Raw genomic sequence first — 25,848 nt, 5'->3', positions numbered from 1 at the left:
CGAGGGAGGGTGACTTCGAATCCTACCGTCCGCACCCTTGAAGGTGGTTTTCCATTTTCTCACCAGGCAAATGCAGGGACCAGAACAACTACCGTTTCCTTCCAAGCCCTTCCCCATCACAACGTCACCGAAAATCTTCGCTGTGTTAGTGCGATATTAAGCGGGTAGCAAGAAAAAGAAAAAATCTTATTTTCGAATTTCTACAGGATGTCCTTGAAGAAGTTCCAATATTTAGAGAGGAGGCAGCACGCAAGAAACGAAGAGGATAAAGATCCTATAAACAGAGGTTGCAAACCCAGTATCTTCGGAGTTCTGGTCCGCTACCACTACCATGTCTTTGATCTACTCTTCATAACATGTGCTCGAAGCACGCATTCGCTGGAACACGCCTGGCGGTTGCCGAATTGCATCACAGGCACTGAACACGCGTTCTCGTAGTGTATCCACATCATTTAGGGGGAAAGCATACACCATGGTCTTTACATGTCCCTAAAGCCAAAAATATAAAGGGTTAAGTTCAGGCGAACGGACAGGCCTAGATACTGGCCCTCCCCAACAATCCATCGCTCATGGAAGACCAGTATTTAGTGCCGCCTAACATGCGAAGAAAGTGGGCCGGTGCCCCATCATTCATGTACCATATTTGCAATCGTCTACGAACAATGTTTACGTAGGAACGTATTTCAATATTTTGTTGCATACGACCCTCTGTAAATTATTGGAACATCATAATCATCATTGACATTGTATTTTAGGGTTCATTGTAGAAAAATAAACTGAAGAGTAGACCATGTGTAGTTATTGAAACCAAATGAAGCAACAAACAAACACTAACAGTTTTACATGAGTACATAAAGAAATAAAAACTCCTGCATTAATACTGAATGAAGCTTTGACGGCCGGTACACGAGACATTCTGAATTTCTTTGGGTTTATGCCATGTTGACAGTTTGAGGAATATGAACCGATCTCAGGATTCCTCAGCGCCCTTGCCTAATGTGGCTAGCAGTACTATAACGAGTGAACACAACCATTGTTGACAATACGATATTGGAACACCTCACAGAGGTGAGAAACACATTCGAACTTTTCCCTACTGAGAACTATGTAGCAACCACTTCACTCCGTACTCCACAAGGCTCCCAGCGGAAGCTATCAACAGGACAAAATCGAACAGTCCCTTATTTTAATTTGTTTTGCATTTTGTAATCTTATCCCAACAGTTGCGTGTTATGTATGGATTGGTCCAGGATACTTTAAATATTAGCCTCTATTCATTGTATAATAAAAGTGACACGTAAAAATATAAACAGAAAATGGCATAGGGTAATCGTGGAAACCAGCTAAGAATTCACTTTTCCTGTTTCTTCAGTTGCAAAAATAACAATATATACGAGGGTTGTAAATAAAGTAGTGGCAACATAGTCCAGACACTTGCACGAGATTGCACAAGCGCAAAAAAATATGGGAGCGGTCAGGTGGCGCTGCTGTCGATGTGTAGTGTGCATTCGACTGGCATCCAGTTTGGAGTGTTTTTGCTGTGTGGCGTTGAAGTGAAGGGTGTCGATTACACCGTCCTAAAGCAAGTTTTCAAGAGATGATCAGCGTTCGTGGATTAAAAGCGAGGATGCCCGTGGCATCGTGCTATCGAGAATTACGCGAAGCCTGTGGCGAGAATGCATTACCGTATGGAACGGTTGCACGATGGATCAAAGCGTTTCGTGCGGGTCGGAATGAGACTGCGGATTTGTACCGTACAGATCGGCCGTTCATTCCTCAAGATCAGATTGACATCGTGAGTGGTCTCGTTTCTGTAAACCATCGATGGACTCTGCGGGAATTATTCGTAGAGGTTGGTCTCAGCCATCAAACGATCTGGCGCATACTGACGAAATGTCTTAACATGAGGAAAATTGCGTCCCCTTGGCTTCCACATCAACTCCCCGACGTAGAGAAATGACACCGGTATGTACTGGCTGGCATCCAGCTGGACAGATACCGCGACGGAGACGCATTTTTGCAGCCTATTGTCGCCGTTAGTGAGACATGGGCACGAGCCTACGAGCCTGAATTAAAGCGTCAATCGAATGAATGGCATCACCCAGGTTCGCTTCGTCTACAGAAATTTGGATAGGAACCCAATCGGGTGAAGCTTGTGCTGACTGTGTGCATACCACTACGAGGGTGTTATTCTTATGCACGTTGTGCCTGAGGGACAAACCTTCAACAGTGACTACGATTACCGATTTTTTGAGCGACATCTGCGTCCGGCTATCGCTGCAAACGTCCACGTTTATTGCGAGACGATCACCCTATTGTGTTGCATGATAACGCCAGTTGTCATGCGCAAACAATGTAAAGCTCTTATTGCAACGGTGGCATTGGGAGGTCTTGGAACACGCTCCGTATTCATCAGACATGAGTTCTTCTGACTTCGACCGGTTTCCCAAGTTGAAGAAATCTCTCTGAGGTCACCGATTTCCTGACGTGACACCTGTACTCTGTGCACTAGGACGCTCCGTCGCTGTCGTCAACAGAGAACGCCTTGTCAACGGTCCCCAGCAGCTTCCCGACATTTGGCAAAAGGCAATAGACTTTGCGGGTGACTACATTGAAGGAATGTAATGTTAGTTCATTAAATACTGCCACTATTTTATCTACAGCCCTCGTAGGTACAAACTGACGGACTATTAGACTTTACAACGACATGGATAGCAAAAGATGAGGGTAACTCAGTTTCCTCAATTCCAAAAATAACAATATATAGGTACAAATTCACAGGCCACCAGAACTTATAACTACATGGATAGAAAAAATGAGGATGGATTAAATACATCAAAATATTCCAATTCTAGTTAATGCCTGGTGTACACCATTTTCAAAATGGAAATTATATGTAACTAATTAATCGGCATGATCCCCCTAAAATGTAAATTGTGACACTAATTTGAGTTCGAGTTCGTAAGCCAGTTTCGTTTTTGAACACTTTAAGCCCAAGGTGATATGTTTCCATGATGGCGTTCTCTTCATATTATAAATCTGGTACGAAAATGTAGCGTCTCATAGACTAACTGTAGAAATCACGTGAGATCACTAAGAAACTGTTTGCTTGAAGTAAATTAGACGTACTTCACCTCCAGTATCGATAAGAACGAAATGGAGATCAAATAATATATTAATATGTAATGACAATTTTTGTATCTCAGTCTCGTTTGCTGCAACAGGTTGTTCACTATTCACGAGAGATCCCCTCCCCACCCCCACGAATCTACATTAAGATCCAAAAATAATCGATATTCATAAATAAGTCATATATTGAAATCTCAGAGAGGACGTTTCGCTAAAGACTACTTGACTCTCATATTCCACAGTATTCTTAGTACTCTCACGTGTGTTAGGTGTATTAATTTTACAAGATTTACATTTGTAAAGACAAGGTCCCATAGACTTCTGCCACTTACTAGATAAACACAAGAACCAACATTCCTAAATGTAATGTTTTCAGGATTTTGAAATGATAGTAAATGAGCATATACGCTCATGTACCTCACTTCAGTGCTAACTGCTACTGTATACTAGTACACGAACGCATGCACATTCTGGAATATTATTTGATGCATGTAGCAACAGGAAAATGCAGTAAGCACATAAAAAATTAACAGACATAAAACAACCTGAAGTTTCCAACTGGAACCATAGTGCACGCGCTCCGCTTGGCGATAACAGGTAATAACATTTAATGGCACCGATTGTCCTTCACTTTCTCTCCAGCTTATTTCTACTAAGGAGATGAAAAATCATACCACCTTCGACCATAAGTAGAAAAGGTCTTATAAACTCGAGAAAAATTTGTGTAATTCTGGTGAAAGACCAAGAACCATTTGGAGATCATGTAGAAAAAAACAACCATTTTCATGGAAACTAACACTTCCAATTTTTAAACTGCGCTCATGATTACATACTTTTCAAATGATTATTCGGAAACTTAATTTAATCTAATGACACAATGAGAAATAACATGGTAATTTTTTTCACTTTCAGTTGACAGCTGGTCACTGTCAAATTGATCAGCAGGAAGCATACATTATGAAATTAAAATGAGATGTCTACATTGTAAGAACCTCTCAATAAAAATATAGTACATCCAAATAATAACAAAACTACTAAAGTACATATACAAGCAAGTGAAGTTACATTATGTGAAGAAATCTGCAGAAATTTCTCCTATTCAACCCGACAACGAAGAGTGAGCATGCTTGTAAAATGAAGAAATAATAATAATAATAATAATAATAATAATAATAATAATAACTACAAATTTCCCACTAGCTGCGCGATGCACTTCACAAGTTTGTCCTCAAGATAATCTACGTTGAACAATATAGTGGTGTTAGAAATTTGCAGCATCACGAACAAAGAGCTGAAAAAGAGGATTTGAAGGATCTATACTGAAAATAATTAGAAGATCAATGACGTTTCACTAGGTTTCGATAGTAATCCCACCTAACGGCGTAATCCGAGAAAATTTTGTTATAATAATAATTATTTCGTGTGGCTATTTCTAGCCGAGTGCAGCCCTTGTAAGGCAGACCCTCCGATGAGGGTGGGCGGCATCTGCCATGTATAGGTAACTGCGTGTTAGTGTGGTAGAGGATAGTGTTGCGTGTAGTGTGTGAGTTGCAGGGATGTTAGCGACAGCACGAACACCCAGCCCCCGGGCCATTGGAATTAACCAATGAAGGTTAAAATTCCCGACCCGGCCGGGAATCGAATCCGGGGCCCTCTGAACCGAAGGCCAGTACGCTGACCATCCAGCCAACGAGTCGGACGTTATAATAATAATAATAATAATAATAATAATAATAATAATAATAATCGGTTCCTTGGCTGAATGCTCAGTGCCCTGAAGATGGTTTTCCGTGCTTTCCCATTTTTCACATCAGACAAATGTTGGGGATGTACTTTAATTAAGGTCACGGTCGCTTCGTTCCCATTCCTAGCCCTTTCCTATCCCATCGTCGCCATAAGACCTAACTGTGTCAGTGCGACGTAAAGCAAATTGTAAAAGCCAAAAACGTAGATGGTGAAAACCAAACACATACTGTATAATAAAATATTGGGACCACCGCTTAAGTTAAATGGCTTATTAGATCTCTCCTTGATCAGAACCTGCATGAAGCCAAATAATACGAGAAAATAACATAATGCATGAATCATATACTAATCATATGATACTACATCAGACAAAACAGTGGTGAAGTCACAGATATTTAAAGTATTTCGCTTTGTCAGTATGGCAATTCTACTGTATTCCCGAGCACTTAGGAAAAAATATCTGCATCACTCTCCATGTTAAAACGATGCAAAATCATAACTGAAAAATATTATGCATATGCTACTGATGGAGTTGTTAGTGACGTGGAAGAAGCTGTCAACTGAAAGCTAAAAGCAAGGATTTAAACTGATCCCCACGACAAGTGCAAAATTTAAGACAATTATGGCCTGTAACAAATTTCAAAGAGATTATAATTGGTATGACACCAGATGAGAGATAGGAAACAAATATTACTAATCATATAAAGCTTCTGACCATAGTAAACAACTAGTTCCAAATATAAAACAAAGCATACTTCTCACACAAAAATATATTGAGCTGGTGGAAATATTTCTTGTGCTCACATGAAGTGAAATCACATACAGCTTAACAAAGTGGTAGCTTAAATAATAGTCGAACATCCAATGGGATGAAATTTATGTCGTGTAGTCTTCAGAAAGCAGAAGAAGATTGCGACTTAAATATTAATTTACCCTTTTCATCTTCCTCTTCTTTCTTGCCTCCCCGTCCTCCATCTTCTGCAGGGAACAACAGAAAACATTATAATTTATGCAACATCAGAATCGTTTCTGATACGATACCTCGTCCTCAAACACTTCCGAAAAGTCACTTTTATTATGCTGAAATAGTTTGTTGCACCACAGCTACACGTGTAAAGTACGAAATTACGTTTAACAGAACAGTTTAGGGTTTAGATACAACCTTGCCCCAACACACTGGTTGGCGTATTATGACGCTTTAACGAAGTTTTGAACTTCCATCTGGTATATAGTACACTCACAAAAGATTTCAATCGATAGGTCGCTAAGCGGAACTTAGCTTCCCTGAACGAAGTCAAGGCATAAAAAATCACAGGTTTGGGTTCCGAATCCATGTCGAAGAAAATCTAAATCTACAGCACAGATTTCCTGGGGAGCTAGTAAATTCCACTTGGAACATAAAATAGTATCACACACTATATTTCTGAGACCACTATTTTCCACTCACATGGGCTTCTACAGCCCGCACAGACAAACCTGCTGCAACTTTTTCGATGTTGCGAGTCATATTTTCCATTTTGCGAATAGACGACACTGGCGTTTGGTGGGACACGGATGATGAGGAACTAGATACAGACGATGCTGCCGCTAATTGCGAGTTGCTCTTAGAGTTATTATTGTTGTTGGTATTGGTATTATTATTGTTGTTAAATCCTTGGTTCTGATGGAATAACGTTGAAGTTTTGGAAGTTGTATTTGTGTTACTATTCACAGTGGGTACTGACCCAGGTGTTGTTCTTGACATAGAGTTTTGGGACAGCTGCTGTGCTTGCAGTCTCTGTTGCGCTTGCTGTCTGAAAAGTAAAGCAGAAGGATTAGGGATATGGCGTACCCCTTGATTTGGACCTGGCTTTGCACTTACATTATTTACATTGTTCCTATTAAGGAAGGATACTCCGGCAAGGCCTTTTCCACGACCGCTACTTCCGCTAGGTGATCCTCCAGGATATAATTCATGAAGGCGTGGAACATTTGCTCTAGGAGTGCTCCCAGGATTGGATCCTCTCCCTGCTGGTGACGTTTTAAGAGAGGATGGGGGTATAGGAATTCGAATTGGAGACGCAGGTGAAGGTGGAACAGGAGATCCTGGCATAGTGTACTGCTGGGAGTGGTTTGGAGAACGAGCAACAGAAGGTGTTTGATGATGCATGTGATGGTGGTGGTGAAGAGTAGGGAAAGCTGTCATACTACCTTGCGCTCGTCCGTTTGCAGAGAAAGGTCCAGAATTAGCTCTCCCACCAAGCCCTAAATTGGCAGGATTTCCCCCTTGTCCATTTGAAGATTTTTGTTGTTGCTGCTGTTGTTGCTGCTGCTGTTGCTGCTGCTGCTGCTGCTGTAACTGCTGCTGAATTTGTTGTGCAGCCTGAATATTACTCATCTGTTGCTTTCCTATACATCTTGCATTACCTTTCCCCTGCGCAGCCATGAGATTCCGAATATGAACGGCAGCATCAGACAGAGTTTTTAAATTGCTCATAGCTGAAGTTCCAATACCAGTAGTCCCTGTTCCCGAGCCTCCAGGAATTCCAGCTGCCGTGGATAAACTACCAAGAAGTGCCGAAGATAAAGCACTATCGGGAGAATTCGGCGAGTTAGTTCCATTCCTGTTACCAGTAGTAGAAGATGAGATTGTTGGAGACACTAAAGGAGATGTGCTGCTAGCTATATTCAGACCCTGTTGCAAACTTAGATTTGATAGCTGTCTATGCATACGCAATGCATTCTGAGCAATTGACAGTATACTCTGATGATTGGACGTTGTAGTACTTTTGGATGGCGAAGGACTCCCAGCACTTGGCACTGGCGACTGAGGGCAGCCATCTGATGAAGGAGAAGTACCGCCGTCTTTGCAACGAGAAGATTTACCTGATAGGTCTAGAGCTCCAAAATTGTCATGCTTCATGGCTTGATCTACATCTGCATTTTCACTATCTCCTTGTGAAATATCTTTCTTTGACTGCGTTCCAGAACTGTCTGATGCCTTTCCTGTCGTGACTTTAGATATAGTTGACTTATTTGATACTGTATTCGGTGGTTTTGGAGTGATTGTCAATCCTGATGGTGGGCGGATTGTCGAAGTTGGTGGTTTCTTGAACCTTAAAAGAGGTATGGTGGCGGGGAGCGGTCGAGTCGGCTTATTGTCGGACTGCACTGAAGTCTTCTTTGAAATATCCGCATCAGCAGAACCAGAAGGAGATTGTTTAGCAGTGACAGACGCAATTGTCTTAGATATCGATTTACCATTGTTACTGCTACTGCTACTGGCTTGCGACGTGGAAGGGGCACTAACTAACATTATCTCTAAAGAGGGCCTTTTTACATCACTACAGCCTACGTTTCCTAATTTCTGAATGTCTAACTTTCTCTTTTCACCAGTATTAACTTTACTTACTGTTATGGAAGACGGGGGCATTATTATTGGACTTGACTTTTTACTTTTACTTACCGGTATAGAATTATCGTCACTCGACTGACAATGATCGACCTTTTTGTTATTACTTGTATTTTTATGCCGGACAGCTCTCATCTGCAATAGTCGTTCTTTGGTGGAAGTCGAAGAATCGCCATTTGAACGATTCCCATTGGAACTGTTATCACTTGTCTCACTTTGTTTATGCTTGTGGTGGTGTTTGGAGTGATGGTGGTGATGACGGTGATTAGAAACAGAACTGCTGTTTGATGTAGAACTTATTGCACTCGAAGAATTTCCAGTCAATTTCAGTTTTAGTTTAATAGCCTCTTCATCAAATTGAAGAATAGTAGGTGTTGCAGGTATTTCACTGTTACGATGTGCTTTTCTCTTCTTCGTACCTTCTTCTCCTCTGTGGTGCTTGGATTTATGCTTACTCCTCCGTTTTCCGCTGTTATTCTGTTTCTGTTTCTCCTTATCTTTTCCTAAATCTAATTTGATACGTTTATGCTTTGGTACATCTTCACATTTTTCTTGCGGTTTCTCCTCCTCCTCCTCATCTTCTTCTTCTTCTGGACCTTCTTGTTCTTCCCCTCGTCCTTCCTCCACAACCTTTTCAGCAAGTTCTGGAACTTCTGCAGGTTTAGCTTCATTGTCGACTTCCTCTTCGTCCTCTTCGTCAGTTGATGAAATTCGTAAATTAAAACCCTCTTCTTCATCGTCATTAGCATCATCCTCAACTTCTTCTTGAACGGTAGGTTCAACTACGTCATTCTTGGATTCTGAAGAAGTCACTTGATTGTTTACCGTTTCCTCAGCAGGCATTTGTGGTAAAGGCTCACGAACTTCTAAACCAGATGAATCGTTCGTAGATGCATCTTCCAACAAAGAATCTTCAGCCACTGCTGGTTTAGCTTCAGTCTCTGTAACATCTCTCTCTTCGGAAACCGCACCCTCAACGTTTGAGGTGACTTCAGTCGTTTCTATGTTTGGTGCTTCTTGTGAGTTAACGACCTCTTTATCCTTCTCCTCGCCAGCGTGGGATTCATTGTCCAAAGCGTTTTCTTTGTCTTTACTAAGAATTATCGATTCTTCACTAGCTTCTATTTCGCAACCTCGCTCCTTCAGTTCTTGTTCCGGTGGTGAAGGAACATTCGGAGGCACGACGGATGGTACTGCCTCTGACGTTTCGTTCGCAGGAGGCTCGTGCTCACCCTCTTCTCCCTCCTCTTCTTCCACCTCATCTTCTTCGCCAGAGCGCGCGCCGTTAGGGCTGTTAGGTTCCTCTGCCGCAGGAGCAGGAGCAGGAGATGGAGAAGTTGTTGCGGCACCTGTGTCTTCTTCCGTGGTCGTTGTCGCCGCTGCAGTACATGTTGATGTATTATCAGACTGCTCTGTAGTAGCAGCGGGACTGGGAGCTTGTAGATCTGCGGGACTAGTTGCTACAGGTGACTCGCAATACATGATTGGTGGTAAATGAAATATCCGATAGTGGAACTCCATTGGTGACGTCTGAAACAGGCAAAATAATATCACATTTCAAAAGCAATCAAAGCAACACAGTACTTTCACTACTATCACTATTTCACAGCAGCGTCCAGCAATGATGATGGTGAGGATGATAATAATGATCGAAGTTGGTGATGATAATAATCGAATTCTGCGTTGTCTACGTATTTTCATACTCGTCACTAAATGAAGAATGAAGATAATCAACTAGAGATACAAAGGCAACGTTATGATACAACATTTTCGAACTAACTGATCTGTCTGGAAAGAACAATTTTATGAAATCTTTAAAAAGCAACAGTTTTATAGACATCTTAAAATAACTTAATGATGAATAATATGACTAATAAATAGAGACATAATACAGAGATCAAACAACATATCATCACGCTTTCCAATGCAAAAGTACAAAAGTGGCAAAAGAGGAAATTCATTCATAAAGCAGTCACAGGTGTACCGTATTGTATCTGGTGCCGGATAGTCTCATGTGCTAGATTTATATCATTATAAATAATCTTTCAACGTTGTAGTGACTTAAAACACAGTTAAAATCTCTCCTACCGGGTTTTAAAATGGCAATGTCTACACTGGCTCCCTCCTCTTGAATGGTTTTTGTTTACAAATATGAATTGTACTTGATCTCATCAGCACTGTGGTATTTTTTCATTTATATACTAACACTACTGTTAACTGAAAATACTGTCTGAGGTTTTCGACAAGGGAGGAACAAAAATTGACTTTTCTTTCAATTTAATGTGCCACATGCTTCAGTTATCGAGAAATCACGTTTCATTCGTACAGAGCAGCGACTCCCAACCGAGGTCCCGCGGAACCCAAATGTTCCGCGACGCCACGGTAGGGGTTACACGAAAATGTTCCGGGTGTCCACAATTAAACTGACGGTGTTCAGCGTAGCACAGCACAGGCTGTAATGATCGTATGAGTCTGAAATTTCACAGATATGCTAATTAAGCAATACACTCGCGAATTATGCCACAAAAAGTATTAGTTACAAGTCTTAACCGTTGTCTTTATGTTGTCGACGCTGCACCGAACTTGGATGATGACTCGACACGTGGATTTGCCGCCATCTGGTGCTACGGAAAAATGTTGTTTGGTATACTACAGCCAACTAGATGTCGTGTTCACACTCGTTCAATACCGGTCTCAGTTCGTAGTAATGCATACCTTTGGCGTTTACCCTGCTGTCAGTTGTTGGGGTCTGTGGCCGTGTCAGAGGGGTCACACAATCTCCCGCGGGAAGAGAGGAGCAATCTATCTACTTGCGCCAGCTTGAGTATGTGCCGCGCGGAAGACAACGTGCTGGAGTGTGGACAGGCGTCATGTGTGTTACTTGTGAATACTCAGGCAAGGTCTTACGCTCGAGCAGTAGCACGGTGTCACCTAAGCATGAGTACAGCGCGGCGTGCACCGTCACCAGTTGCTTATCTTTCCACACCGCCAAAGATCCCAGCAAATAACAGTACTGTATCTTTGTTTTCAATTCTGCATGTGCCGATTTGCATAACGACATAGCAAACTGTTAGGCCTATAGAATTTCGAATTTGCCCATCAAAGTTGCGGCCAAAATAACGCTAGCGCTCCAACAGACGAGCCGAAATATCACATCGAATTGTCACTTCAACAAAATTATGCATTTTTAAACTGAGAGTGATTCTTGATCATTAATATTCCAAAAGTCGGAGCGGATAATATTAGAAATTTGAATTGTTGCGCAAGATTACAGGATACGAAAAGAGAAATGGCCAGGCTAAGGTTAGATGTAGTAAGACCGAGCTCGATAGCTGTAGTCGCTTAAGTGCGGCCAGTATCCAGTATTCGGAAGATAGTGGGTTCGAACCCCACTGTAGGCAGCCCTGAAGATGGTTTTCCGTGGTTTCCGATTTTCACACCAGACAAATATTTGGACCGTACCTTAATTAAGACCACAGCTGCTGCCATTCCACTCCTAGCCCTTTCCTGTTTTATCGTCGCCGTAAGACCTGTCTGTGTCTGTGCGACGTAAAGCAACTTGTAAAAAATAGGGTATAAGTAAGGTGCGTGGGCATGAAGAGTAGCATTTATGATCAGGTAACAACAGGATTATTAACACGAAATTATGTAGAGAAAAAGTAAATGTTGGATTAATAATAAATTGAAAACAGGGCAACGGCTGTCACTAAGACGGGTTGTGGCTGTCAAAGTAGACCTGAATCCTATGTCTGCCGTACGACGAGATTTCTACACCGGGCGAGTTGGCCGTGCGGTTAGGGGCGCGCGGCTGTGAGCTTGCATCCGGAAGGCAGTGGATTCAAACCCCACTATCGGCAGCACTGAAGATGGTTTTACGTAGTTTCCCATTTTCACACCAAGCAAATGCTGAGACTGTACCCTAATTAAGGCCACGGCCGCTTCCTTACCACTCCTAGGCCTTTCCTATCTCTTCGTCGCCATAAGACCTATCTGTGTCGGTGCGACATAAAACCAATTGTAAAAAAATTCTACCAATCAAATAGTTTAGGAGATGGACTTCTGACCCCAACTTGGCAGGTTCGATTCTGGCTCAGTCCGGTGGTAGTTGAAGGTGCTCAAGAGACATAATATACAAAGTGTAAATATACAAAATGTGAAAATCAATTTATACTGGAATGCAGTCGTAACTCAATGAAGAGAGTGTAATACAGCAGGAGACCGTGGCTGGGGGTAGAGGAATGAAAAAAGAAAATCGGCCGACAGAATTCTGTACCCACCATTATTTTCCTTGCTAACAGTTGGTTAAAAATCACGTGTAGCCTGGAGACATGACAGCAGACGACAACATTTTACCAAATATATCCCCTTCTCTTCATAACATCTGCCCTGTCCGATCAACTAGCACGTAATAAGCCGACATTTTAGTCACTCACTAACATCCCCATTCTGTTTCTGATTTACTGCTCTTCACGATCACCGTCTGTTTGACCTATGTACCTGCTTAGCACAATCTTCTGTTTGACCAGCAAAGTGATCTACTCCAGTTCGAGGCCATCTCTTGTTTGAGCTATGCTTGATTTCTACTCATGCTCTAAACTATCCTCTGTTTGAGTTAAGGAAGAGTTCTTTTCCTGTTCTGGACCATCTCCTGTTTGAGCTATGTATGAATTCTACTCATGCTCCACGGCATCTCCTGTTTGAGTTTTGCAGGAGCTCTACTCCTGCTCGGGACTATCTCCTGTTTGAACTATGCAGAAGTTCTACACTTGCTCGAGACTATCCCCTGTTTGAGCTATGCAGGAGCTCTACTCCTGCTCGGGAGTATCTCGTGTTTGATCTATGCAGGATCTATACTCCAGTTGGGGAGTATCTCCTGTTTGGGCTATGAAGGAGTTCTTCTCCTGCTTGGGACCATCTCCTGCGTGAGATATGCAGGGGCTATACTCCTGCTCGGGAGTGTCTCCTGTTTGAGCTATGCAGGAGCTATACTCCAATTCGGAAGTATCTCCTGTTTGAGCAATGCAGGAGCTCTACACTTGCTCGGGACTATCCCCTGTTTGAGCTATGCAGGAGCTCTACTCCTGCTCGAGAGTATCTCGTTTTTGAGCTATGCAGGATCTCTACTCCAGTTGGGGAGTATCTCCTGCGTGAGCTATGCAGGGGTCATACTCCTGCTCGGGAGTGGCTCCTGTTTGAGCTATGCAGGAGCTCTACTCCACTTCGGGAGTATCTCGTGTTTGAGCTATGCAGGATCTCTACTCCAGTTGGGGAGTATCTCCTGTTTGGACTATGAAGGAGTTCTACTCCTGCTTGGGACCGTCTCCTGCGTGAGCTTGCAGAGGCTATACTCCTGCTCGGGAGTGCCTCCTGTTTGAGCTATGTAGGAGTTCTATTCCAGTTCGGAAGTATATCCTGTTTGAGCTATGCAGGAGCCCTACTCCTCTTCGGGAGTATCTCGTGTTTGAGCTATGCAGGATCTCTACTCCAGTTGGGGAGTATCTCCCGTTTGGGCTATGAAGTAGTTCTATTCCTGCAGGGGACCATCTGCGTGAGCTATGCAGGTGCTATACTCCTGCTCGGGAGTGTCTCTCGTTTGAGCTATTCAGGAGCTCTACTCCACTTCGGGAGTATCTCCTGTTTGAGCTATGCAGGAATTCTACACCTGCTCGGGACTATCTCCTGTTTGAGCTATGCAGGAGCTCTACTCCAGTTCGGGACCATCTTCTGTTTGAGCTATGCAGGAGCTCTACTCCTGTTGGGGAGTATCTCCGGTTTGAGCTATGCAGAAGTTCTACTCCTGCTCAGGACTATCTCCTGTTTGAGCAATGCAGGAGCTCTACTCCTATTCGGGAGTAACCCCTGTTTGAGCTATGCAGGAGCTCTACTCCTGTTCGGGAGTACCTCCTGTTTGAGCTATGCAATAGCTCTACTCCAGTTGGGGAGTATCTCCTGCGTGAGCTATGTAGGAGTTCTATTCCAGTTCGGGAGTATATCCTGTTTGAGCTATGCAGGAGCCCTACTCCTCTTCGGGAGTATCTCGTGTTTGAGCTATGCAGGATCTCTACTCCAGTTGGGGAGTATCTCCTGTTTGGGGTATGAAGTAGTTCTATTCCTGCAGGGGACCATCTGCGTGAGCTATGCAGGGGCTATACTCCTGCTCGGGAGTGTCTCTCGTTTGAGCTATTGAGGAGCTCTACTCCAATTTCGGGAGTATCTCCTGTTTGAGCTATGCAGGAATTCTACACCTGCTCGGGACTATCTCCTGTTTGAGCTATGCAGGAGCTCTACTCCAGTTCGGGACCATCTTCTTTTTGAGCTATGCAGGAGCTCTACACCTGTTGGGGAGTATCTCCGGTTTGAGCTATGCAGAAATTCTACTCCTGCTCAGGACTATCTCCTGTTTGAGCAATGCAGGAGCTCTACTCCTATTCGGAAGTAAACCCTGTTTGAGCTATGCAGGAGCTCTACTCCTGTTCGGGAGTATCTCCTGTTTGAGCTATGAAATAGCTCTACTCCAGTTGGAGAGTATCTCCTGTTTGAGCTATGCTGGAGCTCCACTCCTGCTCGGGAGTATCTCCTGTTCGGGACCTGTTGAAGTTTTTCACCACAGATACCTTCTGACTAGTTGACGATAGAAACACAGTAGGTGTTTTTCACCTAAGAGGCTCAGAAAAATGTGCAGTAAGTGTTCGTTGCTTTAACAAGTTCCAAAGCAGTGATACCAAATTGCTTTATTTAAAAGGACCGGGCGAGTTGGCCTTGCGGTTAGGGGCGCGCAGCTGTGAGCTTGCATGCGGGAGATAGTGGGTTCGAATCCCACTGTCGGCAGTCCTGAAGATGGTTTTCCGTGATTTCTCATTTTCACACCAGGCAAATGCCGGGGCTGTACCTTAGTAAAGGCCACGGTCGCTTCCTTCCAACTGCTAGCCCTTTCCTATCCCATCGTCGCCATAAGACCTATCTGTGTCGGTGCGACGTAAAGCCACTAGCAGAAAAAAGATGCCTTTCCTCTCCCATCATTGCCATAAGAATTATCTTTGTCGGTGCGAGGTAGAGGAATTTTTTACAAAATATTTAAAAGGAACAATTGACATCTCTGTTGCATTCATGGTTGATCTTGGCAGCCACATTCAGCGAGCCAATTATTTTATTTTGAGACATGTGGTACTGGCGGAAAGGAGAACTGTACTCAGCACGTTTTCAAGTGTGACGGTGTCAGGAGGTAATAACTGGAAATAATTGCCAGGTTCTGTGTTATATTGGTCTCATACTTCAGTCCATAGGGGGTTCGAAATACTACTTTCGAATAATAAAGTATAGGGTAGAACGAAACCCTGCGTCAGGGCAAGATTGAAAATATTAGGAACGACATAATGGACAATGTATTTCATTTAGCTTCCGGTATGACAACAGATTGCCTGTCTTCATCCAACGCAGTGTCCCATTACACCGAATGCTTACCTCCGCCAATGTCATGCCTGCATTGACTGTGGTGGGCGATAATTCCAACAGCTTTTCTAAACAATGTACAGTATCTGGTGTCTAACTTCATTGTGTGCACTAACGACTGTCACTTCACCGATTCAGTTCTGCTTTGTTTACGTAGCCTATGTAGATAAATGTGGACAGAAAGAAAAAGGACATTGCCAGCCTTTCCGTGACACAGGATTTCGCCCCAGACTATACGTTCTTATTCGACAGCTGTTTCACTTCGACCTCTCTATGGAAAATTTCAGTTTCTGTTCGCAGCCATTATTGAGGGTTGGGCTGAGTGGCTCAGACAGTTGAGACGTTGGCCTTCTGACCCCAACTTGGCAGGTTCGATCCTGCCTCAGTCCGGTGGTATTTGAAGGTGCTCAAATACGTCAGCCTCGTATCGCTTAGATTTACTGGCACGTAAAATAACTCTCACGGAACTAAATTCCGGCACCTCGGCATCTCCAAAAACCGTAAACGTAGTCTGTGGGACGTAAAGGCAATATTATTATTATTATTATTATTATTATTATTATTATTATTATTATTATTATTATTATTATTATCATTATTATTATTACTTTCTCGAGGTTTATACTCTGCTTTCTTAAGGTGTACACCGCAATTAATGTACATACAAAGTTTATTTGGACGTCTTCATAGCATTGTATCGAAAGTGGACTTCCACTAAAATGTTCCAAGGACCGGGGTGGGTGTGGAGTATCGTGGCTAAGTGGTATCGTCAGTGGGGTCCCTACGAAACGACCGCGCTTCGAATCCTGGCCACTGGTTCGATCCTGACTCAGTGCGGTGGTATTTGAATGTGCAAACTGTTAGTCTAGTATAATTAGGTGAACATGATTTTCATGGTCTGGTATGTTAAAATACTTTTGATACAATTAATACCAGAAGCCTGCATAGACTGAAAAGTTGGTTATTCAAAGCAGAAACATCTGAGTCACACTGTTTCTATAGTCGGAGCCCTGCAGTACAATGCCAGGAGACCCCTTAAAACAAACCCGTAAGTCAGCGTGTCGTAGCGAGGTAAACGGACTAAAGTTGTCATTTGCAGAGTTCGTGTACCTTGCAGCACGACGTACAAGCCGCAAGAGTAGTCTCTTTCATCCAGGAAGGGTGTACTTTACGTCGTGTTGACGAGGAATTCTATGTCTCCCCCGTCTATCATTTATCGGTTATGGAATCGATACAATGATACAGGTCAATTCACCAGGCGGGTTGCACAAGGTCGGCGACGCATCACAAACCAAAATGACGACCGATATCTGGTTATTTGTGCGTTGCATCATCGTACCGCCAGTGACAGATCTCAGAAGAGTAACAGGAGTAACGGTATCCGATCAAACTGCAAGAAAGAGGTTACGCGAAGGTAACTTCCGATCCAGATGACCTGTTTCAGGGCCACGCTTTACGCGGAAACACCAAGCAGCTGGCGTTCTGTTCGCCATTAACCGCGTCAATTGGCAACTTCACCAACGGAGAGCTGTGCAGCTCACAGACGAGTCACGATTTCCCCTGACTCAAAGTGATAGCCGTATACGTGTATGGAAAGGCCCTGTTGAGCGTTACTTGTCAAATGTGGACAGCTTCGAAAAATGTTATGTTATGGTGTGGAATAGCATTAATTTCGACAGCCGTACAGATTTTGCCATTGTCCGCCAGGTAGCACATCAACCAGACCGTTTTAGGCCATGTGGTGGTTGCTGCATATAATGTTGGCCCTGAATTTCTTCTTAGGCACGACAATGCCAGGGCGCATGTAACGGGCGACGCCAGGGACCTCTTGAGAAGCCTCCACATTCCACTGATGGAAGAGTCAGCGGTGAGTACCGACGTGAATCTCACAGAGCACGTGTGGGACATGCTTGACAGACGTGTTCATGGTCGTCCTGTTGTACCACAGACTCCCCAGGAGCTCTTACAGGCTCTCATTGAAAAACAGGAACGGATACCGCAGAGTGACCTCCTTGAAATTGCCATGGAGGTGTTAGGCTGTGATAAATGCTTGCGGAGGGCATACACATTCCTAAAGCTCTCCAAGTTAGAAGAAAACCCAACTGGATTCCCACTTTGTTTTTGATTGTTTTCGGACATTTAAGTTTGTTTTGCAAAAATGAGTGAGAATCAAATGATGATTTGTTGTATAATTTATATGTAAAAATACAGGTATATCTGGGAGCATTGCTAGGGGTCCGTTGTTGTTCTGTGCAGTATGGCATGCATTCAAAAACGTGTTCCACTACCTAATTCTTATGGACAGTGCAATATTGGCGAAGAATGCGGAATGTGTCTAAACTGGTCAAGAAATTGGCGTATCAGCATACAGACTGTAAATTCAGCTGGCTTTCTGAAATCATAAACAAGTATCGGACTTTTACTCATGGAATCGATTGACTTCATCTGTGATGTAAAAACTGAACTTAAGTAAGTCCGTACAACAATAGGTGAACAAGTCGTGGAAAAATTCGAAGCAGTCCTTCAAGAAATCTGGATTATGCTTTCTTATCTACTGTTAGTCCGATTCCCAGACATCGCTTACAGCCACATCCATGTGTTGAAGTATGCGTCTGTGACCTCAGAGACCGTTTTCAGTGCAGAAGAACATACTTCCGATCGTCGACGAAACTTATTTTCAGAAAAATATGTAGTATTTCCCGCTCAGGTTAATTTGAGAATCACATCAATACTACTGTGGCCAACTGAAATGTGTAGTTTGTGTGAAATTAACCTTCATAAAGTACTGTTGAATAAATTGTAACAATGTTTAAGTCCGAGTGCAATGTTGATATTTTGGGGTTTGTATCATACTAAGTGTAGGCTATATTTTAGGATAATCTATATAATTAAAATACGAGTTTTGTCTGCACCTTAATAAGAAGCATATGAAATCTGTTATATATGTGTGTCAGTCATGTCCAAAATAAGAAGAAAATGCAATTTTTAAGTTCGCGTATCGATCTGTATGTATGAATGTATGTATGTATGTTTGTATGTATGTACACTGACTGACAGAGCAAATGCAACACCAAGAAGGAGTGGTTCGAAAGGGATGAAAGTTGGGGAAAAACAGAGACGGCACGGACGAATAATTGATGTTTATTTCAAACCGATATGCAGGTTACACAATGCGCACGGCATCGACTCAGTAGGATGTAGGACCACCGCGAGCGGCGATGCACGCAGAAACACGTCGAGGTACAGAGTCAATAAGAGTGCGGATGATGTCCTGAGGGATGGTTCTCCATTCTCTGTTAACCATTTGCCACAGTTGGTCGTCCGTACGAGGCTGGGGCAGAGTTTGCAAACGGCGTCCAATGAGATCCCACACGTGTTCGATTGGTGAGAGATCCGGAGAGTACGCTGGCCACGGAAGCATCTGTACACCTCGTAGAGCCTGTTGGGAGATGCGAGCAGTGTGTGGGCGGGCATTATCCTGCTGAAACAGAGCATTGGGCAGCCCCTGAAGGTACGGGAGTGCCACCGGCCGCAGCACATGCTGCACGTAGCGGTGGGCATTTAACGTGCCTTGAATACGCACTAGAGGTGACGTGGAATCATACGCAATAGCGCCCCAAACCATGATGCCGCGTTGTCTAGCGGTAGGGCCCTCCACAGTTACTGCCGGATTTGACCTTTCTCCACGCCGACGCCACACTCGTCTGCGGTGACTATCACTGACAGAACAGAAGCGTGACTCATCGGAGAACACGACGTTCCGCCATTCCCTCATCCAAGTCGCTCTAGCCCGGCACCATGTCAGGCGTGCACGTCTATGCTGTGGAGTCAATGGTAGTCTTCTGAGCGGACGCCGGGAGTGCAGGCCTCCTTCAACCATCCGACGGGAAATTGTTCTGGTCGATATTGGAACAGCCAGGGTGTCTTGCACATGCTGAAAAATGGCGGTTGACGTGGCGTGCGGGGCTGCCACCGCTTGGCGGCGGATGCGCCGATCCTCGCGTGCTGACGTCACTCGGGCTGCGCCTGGACCCCTCGCACGTGCCACATGTCCCTGCGCCAACCATCTTCGCCACAGGCGCTGCACCGTGGACACATCCCTATGGGTATCGGCTGCGATTTGACGAAGCGACCAACCTGCCCTTCTCAGCCCGATCACCATACCCCCCCGTAAAGTCGTCTGTCTGCTGGAAATGCCTCCGTTGACGGCGGCCTGGCATTCTTAGCTATACACGTGTCCTGTGACACACGACAACACGTTCTACAATGACTGTCGGCTGAGAAATCACGGTACGAAGTGGGCCATTCGCCAACGCCGTGTCCCATTTATCGTTCGCTACGTGCGCAGCACAGCGGCGCATTTCACATCATGAGCATACCTCAGTGACGTCAGTCTACCCTGCAATTGGCATAAAGTTCTGACCACTCCTTCTTGGTGTTGCATTTGCTCTGTCAGTCAGTGTATGTATGTATGTATGCAAGCGCATTGCGAGGGAACAGCAGGAGAGAATTAAATAAAAGTCTGTATTTAAGGTCAGGGGAGAAGGCATCAGAAAATAGGATATAAATAATTTTACTCACGCAGGGTGAAATAGTAGATTAGGAAAAGTTCCTAAACTGAATTCTCAAATATCTCCGTTAATACTGATCCCATCGATAAGTGTTGTAGGAAATAACATATTCGAATTTATGCGTAGTACAAATTGATCCTACGATGAGTAATAACGGAAATAAAGCTAGTCGTGAGTGGAAATGTGCATTCCGCGCGACCTAGCTGAGTGGAACAGCCTCATTCGAGTGAAACTTTCCAGTCAAGAAAAGGAGGGATTCAGCGAGGTTCTCCTGAAAATTACCATTCCTGCGTAACTGGCTAACACTGTTTAGTCTCAGGAGGCCTTAACTGACAATGTTTTCCAAGACACTCAAAATTTCTAGCTCGAAATACTGCACGTGGTTACCCGAACGATCTATTTTGGTTCCAACCGTCAACAGATTGCGGAAATAAATGGGAATCCATGGCGCGATTTCCAGGCGAAGAAAGAAAATGCACATCATTTAACTCGGTCGGTACGTGTCCCGGAAGAGTTCCCCGATTCTATTTCTGCACCTATCCTATCAGTACACGAAATTATGTTTAAGGAAGATGTATAGATCTTGAAGAACCGAAATTGTGAAACGGTAGGCCTACACGTCTAAGAAGAAAGAAAGTTACTCAGGAATATTTTACAGGTACTGAAACGGGCAGCACTGTATTTACGGAAAGCAATACACAGTCTAGCCGGCCCGGAGGCCTCTTACCCTGAGGCCCCGGGTTCGATTCTCGGCAAGGTCAGGGATTTTACCTGGACCTAAGGACTGGTTCGAGGTCCACTCAGCCTACGTGATTAGAATTAAGGAGCTATCTGACGGTGAGATAGCGGCCCCGGTCTAGAAAGCCAAGAATAACGGCCGAGAGGATTCGTCGTGCTGACCACACGACACCTCGTAATCTGCAGGCCTTCCGGCTGAGCAGCGGTCGCTTGGTAGGCCAATGCCCTTCAAGGGCTGTAGTGCCATGGGGTTTGGTTTTAATACACAGTCTACGAAGAGGTACATGGATTGTCTCAGGCTGGCTCAAGCCATCGGATTGGCATGGTATCTATATCACCGGGCTCAAGTCATGGGTTTATAATAGACCCCACAATTAGAACCGCGGCAACATCTACTCAACCACATGATGTACACAAGGAGAAATTTGATGTATATGAACCTACAATTCCATATTACGCTCAGAAATATCTGGACTCCATACATGTATTAGGGTTGATGATAGGAGCAAGAGGCACCATTACTCAACTTCTACAAGAAATTTGATCTGGATAACCACTTCTTTAAGGGCATTAGGTTAGCATCCTGAAAGAATCGTTAATAATAGTAAGACATCATTTAGGCCTATACTCCTAGCTATTCCTATGAAGATATCCTCATGGGCTTCAAAATTATCGATTGATATGTTTTATCTGAGTAATAGGTATACTAATCATTTATAGACAATATAATTTACACGGCCTTTGTAGCTGTCAATCCACTTTTAAGATTTGTTTTCTTTTTTTGGCATTCTCCAAATGGGGGGGGGGGGGAGCAGAAATAAATTCATTTCACTCTCACTACGGCGTATTCCGTAATTCCTACCAATTATCCCTTTCAATTTAAGGGACTTCATTTCCACGTAAGGGTCTACTTTGCCATGTCGAAAAATAAGTCGCAAGGACAAACCCCCACTCCCACTGGGGTAGAGCTTGGGAATTAAGGACGTTTCTCGCACGGCCAATTGTGCATTGCTTGCTCTCGAGTCAGGTCCTCTAATTCTCTTTTTTTAATAAACGCACCAGCTGACAAGAAACAAACCGTTGTTTATACTGAGGCTCTCCAATGGAAAGATGATCCTTGCAGTAGCAGATACTCAGTAGCTTCCACAATGTAATACACATCTACACCACTCTCACTTTTCGGTTAACAGCTATTTACTTACTAAAGAGCCTGTCCTTGTACAGACAGACCGCCATATTCACACTTTCACTCCAGCCGCAAATCAGATTGCTTTTCTCCATCCACCTTAACTGCCTACAACGCCGACCTGTCGAAGACAAGGTACAAAGGCTAGTATTACATTAATTTCCGGACATTGCTCGATTGTTTGCATTTTCCAGCATGCTGGGAAGCAGCAATATAACTGCTTATGGAGCCATGCCTTTCGCCTCTGTGGTGTAGTGGTGAGTGAGATATGCTGCTACCCCCGGAGGCCCGGGTTCGATTCCCGGCTCTGCCACGAAATTTGAAAATTGGTACGAGGACTGGAACGGGGTATACTCGGCCTAGGGAGGTCAAATTGGTAGAGAGAATTCGATTCCCACCTCAGTCATCCTCGAATTGGTTTTCCGTAGTCTCCCACTTCTCCTCCGGGCAAATGCCGGGATGGTACCTAACTTAAGGCTATGGCCGCTTCCTTTCTTCTTCCTTGCCTATCACTTCCAATCTACCCATTCCCCACAAGGCCCCTGTTCAGCATAGCATGTGAGGCCACCTGGGAGAGGTACTGATTCTCCTTCCCACTAGTATCCCCGACCAAATACCTTATGTCCAGGACACTGTACTTGAGGCGGTAGAGATGGGATCCCTCACTGAGTCCGGGGGAGAAAACAAACCTGGGCGGTGAACTGACTAAATAAAAATAATGGAGCCATCGCCTAGCACTAGGAGTAGGGCCTATGTACTTAAAAGCACTTAAAAGCCAACTAAAGGATTCCTCAGTTTTATCAACAATAAATTACATTCCAAAGCAGTCTATTCTTCCGATAATTTCAATATGGACATCGAGGTTTGAACATGCCTCATTGGTGCTTTGTGTCATTACACACGAAGTCTGGCTCCATGGCTAAATGGTTAGCGTGCTGGCCTTTAGTTCAATGGTTTCCTGATTCGATTCTCGGCCGGGTCGGGGATTTTAACCTCCACTGGTTCGCGGACTGGGTATGTCATAAAAATCATCATAAATCATAAATATACCTCTATTCTCACCTTTCCTATCTCGTCGTCGCCATAAGACCTATCTGTGTCGGTGCGACGTAAAGCCCCTAGCAAAAAAAAATATTACACAAGAAGAACTTTCTTGCTGTAAAACGGGGCTAATATCTAGGTCATCGGCTCTAAGAAGATCTATTCTTACATCTGATTATTATTACTAATTATAGTGTGTGTTGTTGTATGCTGGGCATTCAGCCCGAGTGCTGATTTGATCCTCCACAGTTCCGCCAACAGCTGTCATAGACAGCCTAGGCGTCACTGAAGAGGCATGCAAGGGAAGTGAGGAGTGAGGCAGTTTCCCGTTGCTTTCCTCATCGATCCAGACATTGCTATTTCATACCAGTCTGCCAAGCCCACTGAAATGCATGCACCAAACGACCCTAATAGAGAGAATTTTTTCACACCATTCTTAACAAGGACTGGCAGCATAAAAAATGATATTACTAGCATCGTTCATACCTCGGTCATTTTCACATCGTCAAAGCCCAGGATGAGACTGAGACAGGCCGATGAAAGTAACAAATTTATTCTAGCCCATACCACAAGACATAGTGCACTGTAAACACATCTCGCCAGCAATGGCGCAATAACAATAATAATAGGCCTATTAATAATAATAATAATAATAATAATAATAATAATAATAATAATAATAATAATAATAATAATAATAATAAAGTATTATTGGCTTTACGCCTCACTAGCTTCTTTTACGGTTTTCGGAGACGCCAAGGTATCGGAATTTAGTCCCACAGGAGTTCTTTTTACGTGCTGTTAAATCTACCGACACGAGGCATCATCAAATACCACCGGACTGAGCCAGGATCGAACCTGCCAAGTTCGGGTCAAAAGGCTAGCGCCTCAGCCGCATGAGCCACTCGGCCCGGCTTCATATGATTCCCAGACTAGTAAAATCTTACGCGAAAACGTTCTGTTTACAATAGATGATATCGACCGAGATCGTATTTTACGGTATGTGATATGATTTCCGTTCAGATCCCTTCGTACTTATATTGGATCTATTTGAATAAACGTCAGCTTCCTTCAACTAACTGAGCCTTTTAGTTTCAAAGTCCCCACTGTCGGCAGCCCTGAAGATGATTTTCCGTGGTTTCCTATTTTCACACCAGGCAAATACTGGGACTGTATCTTAATTAAGGCCACGGCCTCTTCCTCCCCTCTCCTAGCCGTTTTCTATCCCATCGTGGAAATAAGACCTATCTGTGTTGGTGCGACGTAAAGAAATATGTAAAAAAACACCAGTGGCGCAAGTTGAATATTGTTCTGTTCTGAGATATTTGAAGATTTGTATTTAGATTCACTGTACATTCTAGGAACTACATAGCTTACGTTTCTAAATATTTTTTCAAACAAAAACAGTCACTTTAAAATTCCGTTACAAGAAACATATTTTTGTGAAATAAAATTGCATAACACTGTTTGAAAACACAAGAAAGCAAAAATATGACTTAAAAATTGTAAATAATTTTCTGGCATTTGTTATCTCAAAATTATTATTATTATATGTTTTCAATTGGCTTTACGTTGCACCAACACAGACATATCCTATGGCGACGATGGGACAGGAAAGGGCTAGGAGTGGGAAGGAAGCGGCTGTGGCAAAAAATATAATATCGGCATTATTAGGCTTTCCTTTAAACACATTTTTCCAAATCTATGAAAATATCAAATAATACAACTCTTATTATTAATCATCAACATATCCATTAATAAACTGAATAGAATATTAGTTTAAGTGATGAAATATTGATGTTTTGTCTAAGAACGGTTTTTTTTTACGTTAGTGAGGTCTTAGTGTAGGCCTACTGGAAGTAGAAGTCTTGAAACACTTCTGCGTCAACATTACCGTTTCTTGTTGTGTACGATTGGCCACTTTTTATCTTCTGTTCAGCAACATTTTTCGTATAATATTGTCTCCGAACAATAACACAAGTAATAACACTGAGTGCTCTAATGTAGTCCGGTACGTCCGCACTGCAACATAGAACACACAATTATATTGTACCGCGAAAGTCAGCGTGCGCTGGACACACCATTATGACGTTAACCGCTCCACTGTTGTATTCAGAGCACCAAATTTCTGGTGTTCTCAAGCGCATAATAATGAAACAGGACTTACAGCACTTTCTCAGTGAATAGAAGGAAGTGATTTCTGACGTAAATCGAAAACTGGTAATTTTGGATTTATGTCACTTCGAAATAAACGGCTCAATTTCTGACGAACAATATTCGTTTGTTGTACCGGTTGGCAATTACCCCTGACGATAAAGAAAAACCTATGGCTCTAAAGCCCTGATCAGCCTTAGCCTAGGAAGCGAACGCTGCTCTGCCGAAAGGTCTGAAGATTACTAGGTATGGCGTGGTCAACGCGACGAACCTTTCGGCTGTTATTTTTGGTTTTGCTAAATCGGGGCAAAGCAACTATCTTACAATCAGATAGCTCCTCAACTATAATCACGTAGGCTGAGTAGGCGTCGGAACAGCCCTCAAGTACAGAGAGAATTCTCTGACCAGGCCGGGAATCGAACCCGCAGCCTCGGGATAAGAGG

At 43.5% G+C, this 25,848-nt stretch overlaps 1 protein-coding gene across 1 annotated transcript in view; it reads right to left on the bottom strand.

Annotated features, from left to right (window-relative positions):
• Positions 1 to 5,799: 5,799 nt before the first annotated feature.
• The window catches only part of LOC136863469 (protein suppressor 2 of zeste-like), a 350,894-nt gene continuing 330,845 nt past the window's right edge, over positions 5,800 to 25,848 (bottom strand). Inside the window, exons 8-11 of the mRNA XM_068225950.1 lie at positions 7,871 to 9,796; positions 6,600 to 7,831; positions 6,323 to 6,476; positions 5,800 to 5,853 (exon numbers count right to left, since the gene is read on the bottom strand). Coding sequence (XP_068082051.1) covers positions 5,800 to 5,853; positions 6,323 to 6,476; positions 6,600 to 7,831; positions 7,871 to 9,796 — 3,366 coding nt within the window. The remainder of the gene's footprint in view (positions 5,854 to 6,322; positions 6,477 to 6,599; positions 7,832 to 7,870; positions 9,797 to 25,848) is intronic.

This window comes from Anabrus simplex, chromosome 2 (genome assembly GCF_040414725.1).
Source record: "Anabrus simplex isolate iqAnaSimp1 chromosome 2, ASM4041472v1, whole genome shotgun sequence".
NCBI lineage: Eukaryota > Metazoa > Arthropoda > Insecta > Orthoptera > Tettigoniidae > Anabrus > Anabrus simplex.
The sequence above is the reverse complement of the archived record's forward strand: the minus strand, read 5'-3'. Positions and strand labels throughout refer to the sequence as shown.